A 13377-nucleotide genomic window follows, 5' to 3' on the forward strand; every position below is an offset into this window, starting at 1 on the left:
AGAGTGATAAAAATCAAACATCAAGTCAACATCATGGTGTTTCAAGTGATCACTAGTGATGGTGACATTATGCCTCCATTCATCTTCCTACACAGCCTCAGACTCAACACAGAGGCCTATATCAAGTGCTAATCTGGGTCAACAGGGTGGCTGCTGGAAAACACTATATCTGGCAACAGGACACTGCACCATGCCACACAAGCATGGCTTGTCGTGGCTGTCAGACAATTACTGAGACCACATCACCTCTAACACCCCAGACTGCAACCCCCTTGATTATTATGTGTGGGGTGCAGTTGAGTGAGACACCAACAAAACTCCTTGTAACACCAAAGATGAACTGAAGGCAAGGATTATGGCAGCATTCATGAACTTAAACAAGGGGACCATCCAGAAGAGTTGTAGAAGATTCCAAAATCATCTGGAGACCATGTCTGAAGCCAAGGGCAATTTTATTAAATAAATTTATTTCAAGATATTATTATATAATTTTGGTAAATGTATCTGTTAAAATGTGATGTCAGTGTTAGTTTATTCATCGCAGTGGAATTTGAAAAAGTGGATCTCGTAGCAGAGAAAGTTATAAATTATAGCCTGTAAAAATAACCATTTGGATAGCAAAAGTCAAAGGCTACCCAATATATACACATTATTACTTAAAGTTTTTATCTGTTTTCCAATGCCCCACCCTCAAAAAAAAAATCATTTCACATTCTCTTGAAGTTTATAAATCTATATGATGTTAACAAGATATATATATATATATATGTATGTATGTAGATATATATATACAGAGAAAGAGAGAGAGAAAGACGGAGAAAAATAGAGGGAGGGAGGGAGGGAAAGAGAGGCCAAAGTGTACATATGTTGCTATATTTTAATATATAAAAAATGCAAAAATGGGACAAGAACACAAAACATCCAGACAGTTACGTGATACAAAAAAGGGACAACAAAACACCTGAAAGATAATCTGGAACTCTGACTGAGGATAGAAAACACTGAATGACCCATCCTTGTTTTCACTGTATTGTCTGTCTGGTTGTTTTGTTGTCCTTTTTTTGTATCACCTAACTGTCTGGATGTTTTGCGTTCTTGTCCCATTTTTGTATTATATATATATTGGGTCATCCCATAAATGATGCGGGGGTGGGGGTTTCAATTGCATGAACTAAAAGTTCGAAGGGGACAGGATAAACTACCTGCATCAACTTATTTTGAAAGCAGGTAGTAATTTTACCTTGTACTCATTCTTAGTGCAAGTTTTGAAGAGTGCAGCTCGATTTTAACAGTTATTTTTTTCAAAGCTATAATGGAAGTGACAAAGAAGCATATTCAGCATATTTTGATTTATGAGTTCAATGAAAGGAACAACACAATGGAAAGTGCGAGGAATATTAATGCAATATATGCGGATCGGACAATAAATGTAAGCCAGTGTCAATGGCGGTTCCAGAAATTCCAAGCCTGAAACTAAAGCCTAGAAGATGAGCCTCGTCCTGGAAGATGTGTAGAGCTCTATGAGGACATCCTGCAAACCCTGGTGGAACAAAATCCCATCGTAACTGTTGATGAACTAGCAGAGAAGCTTGTCAACCATTCATCGATACCTGTGTGCTATTGGGGAAAGTCAGCAAATTGGGTCAATGGATTCCTCACAAACTTTCCAAGTTTAATTGCATGCAGAGAGTCAATGTGTGCATTTCTTTGATGTCATGTCTCACAAATGAACCTTTTTATTTCTTATTTCTTTATTGCCCACAAGGGGCTAAACATAGAGGGGACAAACAAGGACAGACAAAGGGATTAAGTCAATTACATCGGCCCCAGTGCATAAATGGTACTTAATTTATTGACCTCGAAAGGTTGAAAGACAAAGGCGACCTCAGCGGCATTTGAACTCAGAACGTAACGGCAGACGAAATATCGCTAAGTATTTCGCCCGTCATGCTAATGATTCTGCCAACTCTCTGCCTTTTTGGGACCAAATAGTGACTGGTGATGAGAAATGGGTTCTCTGTAAAAATGTCAAGCACTTAAGACAGTGGGTGGGGAAAGGAGAAACACCAGCACTACAGACTAAAGAAGGTCTTCACTCATGTAAGTTGTTGTTATCTATTTGGTGGGATATGAAATGTATAGTCCACTTTGAACTTTTAAACCCAAACAAAGAAGATCTACTGCAAGCAGCTTGAGTGACTTAAATCAGTGCTAGAAGAAAAATGACCATCATTGGTTTCAAGACGAAAGGTGTTTTTCCATCAGGATAATGCTCAGTCACATACAGTGAGGATGATATTCTAAAAGCTGGAGCAGTATGAACAAGAAATGATGCCCCACCCACCATATTTGTTGGACACTGCCCCATCTGATTATCATTTATTCCACAGTATTCAAAATCATTTGGAAAGAAAAAATATGAATTCTGTAAACCAGGTCAGAACAGTAGTGGAGGAGTATTTTTCATCACAGACAAGTGAGTTTTGGAAGAGGGCCCTTGCAAGTCCACCATATAGATGGAAGAGCATTGCAGAAAATGAAGGAGGGTATATTTTAGATTAAAAAAGAACTTTGTCTATCTTAATTTTGAAAAATAAATGAAGTATAAAAAAAAACTGCATTTATGGGATATATATACAATTTATAAGTAAGGGCAAAAGAAAAGATTTCTAATGCCAAAATATGCCGAAAATAGACATAATGTCAATAACCATGTAATTTATCACCACAAGCATGCGTTTTGAAGAAAGCTGACAAAACGCGTGCTTGTGGTGATAAATTACATGGTTATTGACGTTATGTCTATTTCCGGCATATTTTGGCATTAGAAATTTTTTCTTTTGCCCTTACTTATAAATTGTTTATAAATTTAACCTTTAAAGGTATTTTTTAATATGATGGCCATTGATAGAATTTTTTTCGAAAAATTTTATCCTACATTAGATGTATATATATATATATATATATATATCATCATCATCATTTAACGTCCGTTTTCCGCGCTAGCACGGGTTGGACGGTTTCGACCGGGGTCTGGGGAGCTCGGGACTGCCCCAGGCTCCAGTCTAGTCTGGCAGTGTTTCTACAGCTGGATGCCCTTCCTAACGCCAACCACTCCGCGAGTGTAGTGGTGTTTTTTTACGTGCCACCTGCACAGGTGCCAGAGGGGTCTGGCATCGGCCACGTTCGGATGGTGCTTTTTATGTGGGGGGGGGGGGAAATAGGGGAGCACCAGTGGGGAGGGGTGGTTCAGAGAAATGATGACAGGTTCTAGGCAAGTAGAACGTAGGATATCAAGAGAGGGGTAATGCATGGTCAAATAGCGTATTGAAGAGGGGGGTTCGAAGAGTAGACACCTATAATGGTGGTGGGAGAAGCGACATCCGGTATAGATGGAGCAAAAATATAGAGATATCCGTATTGGTGTGGGGGTGGGCAAGGCGGTTGCACCGGGAATATGACGGGCTGGCTTAAAAATGCTCTTAGCAAAGGAAGAGGGGGGATGGCAGACAACGTAAAAGAGGGAGAGAGAGAAAGGAAATAGTGGAACCCCGCGAAAATGGGCCGCCATTGAAAAAACCCCTGTATGGAGAAATAATATGCAATACAAGGCGAAGCTGAAAATAGTATAATAATAATAATAATAATATAATAATATAATAATAATAATAATAAGCAAATTTTCGACCGAGGATCAAAGGGACAATACTAATACTACTAATAATAGTAATAATAATAAATAATAAACAGCTCAACCACAACATTAGATTAGAAGACTCTCTTATCTTGGGAACATTTCGTTCTTCGGCCTGACACGGGAATATGACGGGCTGGCTTAAAAATGCTCTTAGCAAAGGAAGAGGGGGGATGGCAGACAACGTAAAAGAGGGAGAGAGAGAAGGGAAATAGTGGAACCCCGCGAAAATGGGCCGCCATTGAAAAAACCCCTGTATGGAGAAATAATATGCAATACAAGGCGAAGCTGAAAATAGTAATAATAAATAATAATAATAATAATAATAAAATATAATAATAATAATAATAAGCAAATTTTCGACCGAGGATCAAAGGGACAATACTAATACTACTAATATAGTAATAATAAATAATAAACAGCTCAACCACAACATTAGATTAGAAAGACTCTCTTATCTTGGAACATTTCGTTCTTCGGCCTGACACGGGAATATGACGGGCTGGCTTAAAAATGCTCTTAGCAAAGGAAGAGGGGGGATGGCAATGCGAAGATACCTAAAAGTAACTGAACTTGATCTCTGTGGGATAAGCCCATTGTAGTTCAGGCTTCCGCTGCTAGAGGACACTTAATGCAACACTCAGGTATCAATTTGCTGACTGGTGTCATTGAGAGAAGTCACGCAGCCACATGGTGCATCTTTGTTTTGCAGTGCTTCTCCTCTGCTTGTCAATTTTTGTAATGGCTGAAACAAAGGAACAGTGTGCTTCTGTGAAATTCTATTTTCTGCTGGGGTAAACAGCAGCTGAAATAGTTATCATGTTTCATACAAGTTACAAGTATGCTACCATGAGCAAAACACAAGTTCACAAATGGTTTCTATGCTTGAGGAATGCTCACTTGTTGCGTGAAGACCAACTTCATTCAGGGCAACTGCTGACCTCCCAAACAAATGAAAACATCATGAAAATTCATGAACTGATCTTGGAGAACTGTTGTGTCCTGGAGCGCCAACCAATTTTTGAGTGAGGAATTGCAAATTAAAAGAATTGCAACAAAATTTGTACTTCGCTTGCTCATGGAAGATCGAAAGCAGTCAAGACTGAATGCATGTTGTGAACTGAAAGAACAGTTGGAAGTTGATCTTGATCCCAGCAACGTTTTTTTTTTTGTTACCCCAAATAAAAAATGTCCTTAAAGGAAACGTTTTGCAGATGTGAAAGAGGAGAAGAAAAAAAACAACAGAGGCAATAAAAGCATCACTTTACAAGAGTTCCAGGACTGCTTTGAAAAGTTGATAACACATCTGGCACTAGTGATGTCACCGAGTAACTCGCAAGATGAGAAAAGAACAAAAAAGGGGGTAAAAAGAAAGCTTTCAGGCTAAGTAGGGAAAGAGTATTTGAGAAGAAGTGGGGCTATGCTTGGTGTTGAGAGACTAAAGTAGTGTCTTTCTATAGAATAGATACGTAGCTACCCTGCATTATATAAGGGTGGGAGTAGCTGGAAAGAAAGTAGAGAAGATAGTGACAAGATACACACCCTTGAATGTGATTAGGATTTATTTTGTAAGTCAACAAAACTGCTTTATAAATGAGAAAATGTTATAATTAACTAAATTAATCCCAAAATCTTTATGAACAATTAGCATTCAATATAAAGGATGTTGGAATAATTGTAACTTGTGAATGAGTTGTGCTCTACACCAGAACTAAAGAACTCGTGTACTGGTCTTTGTTCTAATCACTGTCTCAAAGCTACGTTTCTATTGAGTCATGAAGGTGAACAATTAAAAACTGAAGTATCTATAGTTATGTTCTTTCATTAATCCTTTAGAATTCAGATTACTTTGTCAATGTAATGCTTTTTAATTCACATTGTTTTGAATTAATCATTCATAATCTTGTAGCTTTGAGATTTTGATGATGTGGTTGTTTATTTTTAGAATGACATTGTAGGGTAAGTGTGAGAGGCCAGATATGGCCAGTTTGAACATAAAATAAGTAGAATATTTAGGCTGGATATAGTCAATTTAAATGTTAAGGATTTAAACAGACACACTTTTTCCTATCTTGTAGAGGTATTCAAATAACTAGAGAAAATCTGAACTAGCAGGAAGATTTTTCTTGAAACTCAATCTTCAAGCTTCATGTTTATAAGTATAACATGTTAATGATGTTGAATGGGTGCAAGATGTGGCATCTGAAACTCTGATATGAAGCAAAAGCTACTTAGAATCTGTCCAACAAACAAGTCAAGAATCAATTTAGACACATACAGTGACCTTTACAACCTAATGGCAAGGTTTGATCAAGGTAGGACTTATCACTCATCTGGTAGGCTTATCACTCATCAAATACCAAAAAGGTGGTACACTGGACAAAGATAGCCACAGAAGAGAAGTAAATTTAAATTGGTGTTAAAAATGTTAAGCAGAATCTTTGACTACTTTCAACCAATGAAGTAATTCTGCTAGGAACAGAATCACTGGCATTCACCAGGACAAGCCTATCTGGTACTTAATTTATCAACCCCGAAAGGATGAAAGGCAAAGTCAACCTTGGCAGAATTTGAACTCAGAATGTAAGGATAGATGAAATGCTTAGCAGCATTTCATCCAGCAAGCTAATGATTCTGCCAGCTCAGTAATGATATTAATGGTTTCTAATTTATACACAAGGTCAGTAATTTTGAGGGGAGGGGGTATTCAATATCAATGACCCAAGTACTTGATTGGTATTGTATTTTATCAGCCCTGGGTGGATGAATGATAAAACTGATGTCAAGGAGATCAAAAAGGGTTGGAAGAAATGCCAAAAGGCATTTTCATTTTTTAATACTCCAATGTTGTGCCAACCTTCCTTCTAGAGAGAATAACAGTAATAATTGTATTGTTCTCTCCAAAAATATATAAGACTAGGGTTAAAATAGTAAAACATTAGTCAGTTTTAGGGAAATCTTGCTGCTTCTATCTCAAGTATGTATTTATTTACAACTGTTTAGGCTAAATCAACAAAGTAGAAACATGATTCATTCACTTTATATATTTTTAAGGAAATGTGTAACGGATACACTCAATGGTTTTCAAATTAAACATTTGACATTAAATAAACAAATTTAAAAAAGAGAGACAACAATAAAAAAAAAAAAGAGAGCATAGTATCAAAATATTTCAGTTAAAATAGCTGACCATAAATAAATGTAATGAGAATAATTTATACTTCTTCTCTGAAGACACACAAACTGTTACAAAGTTTTAATTAAAACTTTGTAGTAGTTTTACAGCTACAGCATTTTCAGAAGCAGAAATATATATTATCTCTGAAATAATGGATTTAAACTATAGAAGATTGCATATACACTTAATCTTTAGGTACAAATAGATTTAATATATTTTGAAATCCTTATGCAATTCTTTTAAAGAAAGAAAAAATGTTAACTTATTTTGAAATAACATAACTACACTTAAATTCAGTTGGTGGTAGCATATTTATACTTATTACCTAAATGTAATTTATTTATTTGTTATTACATTTTTAATGATAAATTAAAAGAAATCACAAGTTTGTATAATTTTTGGAAAGTGAAACCTTACCATCATCAACATCCAATGTGCTACCATCATCTTTCTTGCTGTCTGGCAATAGACCTAGTTCAGCTAGTAGTTTTACATACATAGTACTCTGCAGAAAACCTTCATAAAATGGTTCATTTAGCAGTAATTGGAACACCTAGGAATAATTAATAGTTAATTAGGTTTTAAATTATATAGATCACATGGAAAATCTTCTTAATAACTTGAAATACAAAAAAATAAATTTTACTGTTAATTCAGGCTGCATAGTAATGATAATAACATCAATTTCTTTCATTAGTACAAATATTTTTTTTTTTTAATTTATTTTATCTTAAAGATTTACCCCAATAATTTACTAGTACATTATTTCATTCGTCTTCAAGGGATGAAGTTGACTGGCAGGATTCAACCTCCGAATGGCAAGGGACATAACTACATACATGGCAGTACAATTTCTAATTATGCACTATTCGCAATAAATGAAATCTAATGATTACTGACAAAAGTACAAAGCCACAACTTTCGATTCCAGTAGTTAACTGGTACTTATTTAAACCATTAACCTGTCCAAAATGTTTTCATAAGTTTGTCTTAAACGTTCATGCTTGTTTTCAGATTTTTAGTTGGACTTATATGTTCAGAGTAAAAGTAAAGCTTCCCTTTTGAAAGTCCAAAGTTACTCAACAGGGTTGCAAAAAAATTGGAAATGTGTATCCTATACAAGGTATGGTTGCCAAAGAAATATGTCCTGTATATTATATGTGATACTTAGGATCCCAAAAGAACAAAAGGCAAAATTGACCAAAGAAGGATTTGAACTTAGAATATACAATGACATAACTATTATTCTTTCTGATAATACTGCTTCAGCCACTACCTTTAATAATAATTATTATTTCAAATTTTGGAATAAGACCACCAATTTTAAAGGGAGAGGAAAGTCAATTATATTGATCCCAGGACTTGACCAGTGGAATTTGGTCATAGAACATAAAGAATCAAAAGAAATGCTGCAAGGCATTTTATCCGACATTCTAACAATACTGCCAGCACCAAAAAAAAATCTTTTCTGCTACAGGTACAAAACCTGAAATTTTGGGGAAGGGTGTAGTCTATTACACCAAGCCCGCTTCTCAACTGGTACTTATTTCTTCAAACCCAAAAAGATGACAGGCAAAGTTGACTCCAGCAGAATCTGGACACAGAACATAACGACAGATGAAAGAGCACTAAGCATTTTGTCTGGCAAACTAACACTTCTGCCAGCATGTAATCTTTCTAATAATGGTTTCAAATTTTGATACAAGGCCAGTAATTTCAGTGGGGAGAGTATGTTGATTACATAGACTCCAGTGATCAACTGGTACTTATTTTATTGACCCCAAGAGGATGAAAGGAAAAGTCAAATGTAAAGACGGATGAAATGTCACTAAACATTTTGCCTAGCATGCTAATGATTCTGCCAGCTTGCCACCCTTGTCTTTCTAATAATAAAAACAATAATTATCTTGATAATAATTTCTGACAGAGTCACAAGGTCAGCAATATTAGAGGAGGACTGCCATTGCACTGCCCGTCAAACAATAATTGCTTTTAACTTAGGTACAAGGTCAACAATTATGAAGGGAGGCAGAAGTTGATACCATCAACCTCAATACATGACTGGTACATTATTTATTTACAGCCACCATGTTGTTGGCCATGCTTTGCTGCAACACCATCAAGGTTATTACCACAGGGTGCAGCTGAGTACATCATTTGTTCTGGGGTGTATGGTCCATTGCTTCCTCCCTCCTTTTCTTGCTTTCCCTTTCTTATTTCCCTTCTCTCCTATCTTTTGCTACTTAAATGTTCTAATAAAATTTTTAATTTGTATCCTCTCATCAGAAATGCAGTATCACCAAAGCTAAATTTAATTTACTCTCATTGAAACAGTTCATCTCATGTTAATAAATACTGTGAATCCTTGATTTGTGGCAAAAAAAAAAAAAAGAGTACAGTTGTTCTTGTTGTTTAGTCCTGATTGTGGAGATCAAAGCCATTCCACCCCTAACCAATTTGTCTATATTTAAGACACAATGTATCCAGGACCATATTAAGTTAGATACACATTTCCTTCCATTTTAAGAATAAAAGAGTATGATCCAAAGAAGATTCAGTTGTCATTTCTAGCATGTCTGAATTGGACAAGGGGAAAATCACACCAGATTCTCCAATTGTTTCAGTCAACTTTGCCAGAAGACCTGTAGTCTTGCTTTGATCATAAATTGCATGTAGTTTCTAGTTTATTATTTGTCCATTGCATGTTGTTACCTGCAGAAGTGGCTATCTTGTTTGACTGAAAGGATTTTCATGGTGTAAACAATAATGAGGGTGTGAGAAAGTAATAATTATTGAATGAAAATGGAATCACTTTACCTTGCTTTGGACTTCATCAAAAGCATCTTCAGTCAGCATTTTGCTTTTGATATTTATCAATGTTCGTTTGCATATCTCAGGATCAACTTTAATTTTGGATGTTGACTGAAATGAATAACATCATTATTATTATTATTATTTACTTTTAATCTGCATGTTTGTTACAATCATTCATCGAGACACATCCAACGCCCTAGGGTGAGTGAAGGATAAGAGAATGTTACAGTAAAACTGAAAGCTTGCGGAGAGTAAGTGGCAAGGGCAGTTGTGAAATATCTTCATGTAATACAGCACAGACATTTAAATTGATAGGGTTTTTCTAAGGATATGGGCAGTACTTGTCAGCACAACCTTTTAGATTTCTCTGAGACATGGTTCTCCTGGGATACTAACTAGGTATTTCTGACAGCCCTTTCTTATCATACCTAGGGCACCCACCATAACAGGAACAGTCCTTGCTGTTGTATTTCAATTTCCAGAACCTTATATCTACATAATTTGTCAAATTCCTTTACAGATATATTTTATCAGTGAGAACACTTACATCTGCAAGTATTTTCTTCTCTGTCTTTAATGACTATGTTTGGTCAATTAGCTTGGATCGTTCAGTTGATGTTGACTGAAAATCCCAGAGGATAGTGACATTTTTACCTTCAACGACTGGCTCAGGGTGATGTTCATACCAGTAAGGAAGACTGCTGATTTTGTAGTGTTTACATATTTTCCAATGTAAATACTATCCTACCCTATCGTGGTGATTTTTGTATTCGTTTGGTGTCAACACAGGACATCTCGAGACGAGATGGTCTGTTGGTTTATCAAATTTATTGTACAATCTGCATTTAGAGTCAGAACCATTTTGAAGAACGTTAGCTAGGTAGTTTTTGGTAAGCAAGCCACTGATGGATTGCTGCTTGGTCTACATCAGCATTTCAGTTTCAAAGTATATACTGTCCATGCAGAGGCTTCTGGCTCTACTGCTCTTCAATTTGTTTCTGCCCATTCTTTTTTGCAGTCTGTTTGATCCGTTTTGCTTTTCCATGGCAGTGGTTTCAGGTTCTCCATCTATTTCAGGGTTAATGCCAAGCTCCCTTGCAAATTTGCAAGTTTCCTTGACAAAAGAATGTACTTTTTTTGCTGCTTTCGTGTTTGCACACAAGCCACACCATCCAGTCCTCTGTACTGGATGGTACAAAGAACAAGTACTTATTCATTGCTATTGTGGAGGTCTTACAACACAGTTCTACCTGCATCATTCCTCTTCCTCCATTACGTCTATTATTATGTTGATAAAATAAGTACCAGTCGAACATTGGGATTGACCTTCCCCGAAATTGATGACCTTGTGCCAAAACCTGAAAGCATTACTACTACTACTACTACTATTATTATTATTATTAATACCATTAAAATCTCAAGCTGGCAGAATCGTTAGCATGCCTGGCAAAATGTTTTGCGGCATTTCATCCGTCTTTACGTTCTGAGTTCAAATTCCACCGACATCGACTTTGCCTTTCTTCCTTTCTGTGTCAATAAATTAGGTACCAGTTGAGTACTGGGATCAATGTAATTGACTTAACCCCTCCCTCAAAATTTCAGGCTTTGTGCCTATAGTAGAAAGGGTTGCTGTTATTGTTGTTAGAGAGATAGAATGGTAGAAGCCGTATAAAATTTAGATTAAATGCCTTTTCTGTTTTTGCTTAAGAGCCATTATGTTTTAAATTCAAATACTATCAAGGACACTTGTCTTTCATCTAAGAGTCATTAAAATAAGTACCAATCAAGTTCTGAAGCTAACTTAATTGACTCTTTTTCCACTTCACAAATCTCAGAGCTTTATTCCAAAGTTATAAATTATTACCATTATCATCTTCAACATCATTATTAATATTATAATAACAGCTATTAAATGCTGATTTAGCTAACTGAAATGTTATCCTAAAGTTTTGGTGTCAACTAGTCTCCTCAAATCTCAGGAATATTTGAGATTATTGCAGAATGTAGGATGGCTAACTCCACAATATTTGTCTCAGTTACAGAATCGTTCAGCCACTTCAATAATAGTTGGGACATTGTGCCAAGTCTACCAATTATCACTGAAAAAATTTTCCACCCATGGATTCCACAATTTCTTCATCTCTCTTTGGATCCTGATATTTCTTGATTTTCTCATCTTCCTTGATATCCACTCAACTATCATTTTTAGGATCACAAATTCACAGATCGTACAATCTTTTAACTTTCATTTGTTTCAGTTATTAGACGGTAGCCATACTGGGGCATCACCTTGAAGAACTTTTAATCAAATGAATCAATCCCAGTACTTATTTTTTGTTAAGCCTGACATTTATTCCATTAATCTCTATAGCTGAATTGCTAAGTTGTGGGGACATAAACACACCAACACTAGTTGTCTAGCTGTTGTGGGGGGACAACCACAAACACAAAGCCATCCACACACACACAACAGGCTTCTTTTGGTTTCTGTCTACCAAATCCACTCACAAGGCTTTGGTCAGCTCAAGGCTGTAGCAGAACACACATGCAGTGGGACTGACCCTGGAATCATGTGGTTGGGAAGCAAGCTTCTTACCACACAGTCATGTCATTTTACTTCCAAAGTCACATTTGGTCTCCATGCTTCGATAATACTATCAGTCTCAAAAGAGAAATCCCTTAAAATCCTGTTATTATTATTCATCATGACAGCCTTTGGTTTGTGTTCATATCATTTTTCTAATACTTCAAATTCACAAACTTGACAAACAATGCAATGCATTCTTTTAGAGAAAAAAAAACATGCCTTTATGTTAGTGAAAAACATGAAGAGATAGTGAAAACACAAGTAAGAAAATTGTTTCTTCAGTAATTAATGCACTCAGAACAATGCTCAAAATGCTATCTAAAAGACAAAAGGTGATAAGACTTGAGGCCTATATCTTTTAATGTCTGCTTACTTCACTTATTTTACTACTATTACTATTATTATGATATTGCTTTTCATCTTTCTGGAATATAGGATGAATTAAACATAGGCACCAAGACACACACACACACACACACACAACAGGCTTCTTTCAGTTTCTGTCTACCAAATCCACTCACAAGGCTTTTATCAGCCCAAGGCTAAAGTAGAAGACACTTGCCTAAGGTATCATGCAGTGGGACTGAACACAGAACCATGTGATTGAGAAGCAAGCTTCTTTCGACACAGCCATGCCTGCACCTATGTTAGAAATTATTATCATAATTATTAATCACTGTAAAACAGCAAGCTGGCAGGATTGTTAGCACAATGGACAAAATGCTTAATGGCATTTCTTCCAGGTTGACATTCTGAGTTCTGATACCACAAAGGACACTTTGTCTTTCATCCTTTTGAGGTCAATTAATCAAGTACCAGATGAGTAGTCAGGTCAATCTAATCAACAGGGACCCTCCCGAACAAAATTCAGACCTTCTACCTATAGCAGAAAGGATTATTATTATTATTATTACTATTATTATTACTATTATTATTATCCATTTAACATTCATCTTTAAGTTCTGAGTTCAAATTCCACTGACATCGACTTTGCCTTTCATCCTTTTGGGTCGATAAATTAAGTACCAGTAAAACTTGGGGTTGATGTAATCGATTAGTTTGCGCCCCCAAAATTTCAGGCCCTGTGCCTTTATTAAAAAGGAT

The 13377-nt window shown here is 36.0% G+C and overlaps 1 protein-coding gene across 6 annotated transcripts in view; it reads right to left on the reverse strand.

The window, feature by feature from the left end:
• The window catches only part of LOC115210702 (sorting nexin-13), a 152034-nt gene that overhangs the window by 45444 nt on the left and 93213 nt on the right, over positions 1-13377 (reverse strand). For all 6 annotated transcript variants that reach the window (XM_036502536.1, XM_036502538.1, XM_036502541.1 and 3 more), the window contains 2 exons: positions 9690-9794; positions 7290-7425 (listed from right to left, as the gene is read on the reverse strand). In XM_036502536.1, the coding sequence (XP_036358429.1) occupies positions 7290-7425; positions 9690-9794 (241 nt within the window). The remainder of the gene's footprint in view (positions 1-7289; positions 7426-9689; positions 9795-13377) is intronic.

This window comes from Octopus sinensis, linkage group LG1 (assembly GCF_006345805.1).
Source record: "Octopus sinensis linkage group LG1, ASM634580v1, whole genome shotgun sequence".
Lineage (NCBI taxonomy): Eukaryota > Metazoa > Mollusca > Cephalopoda > Octopoda > Octopodidae > Octopus > Octopus sinensis.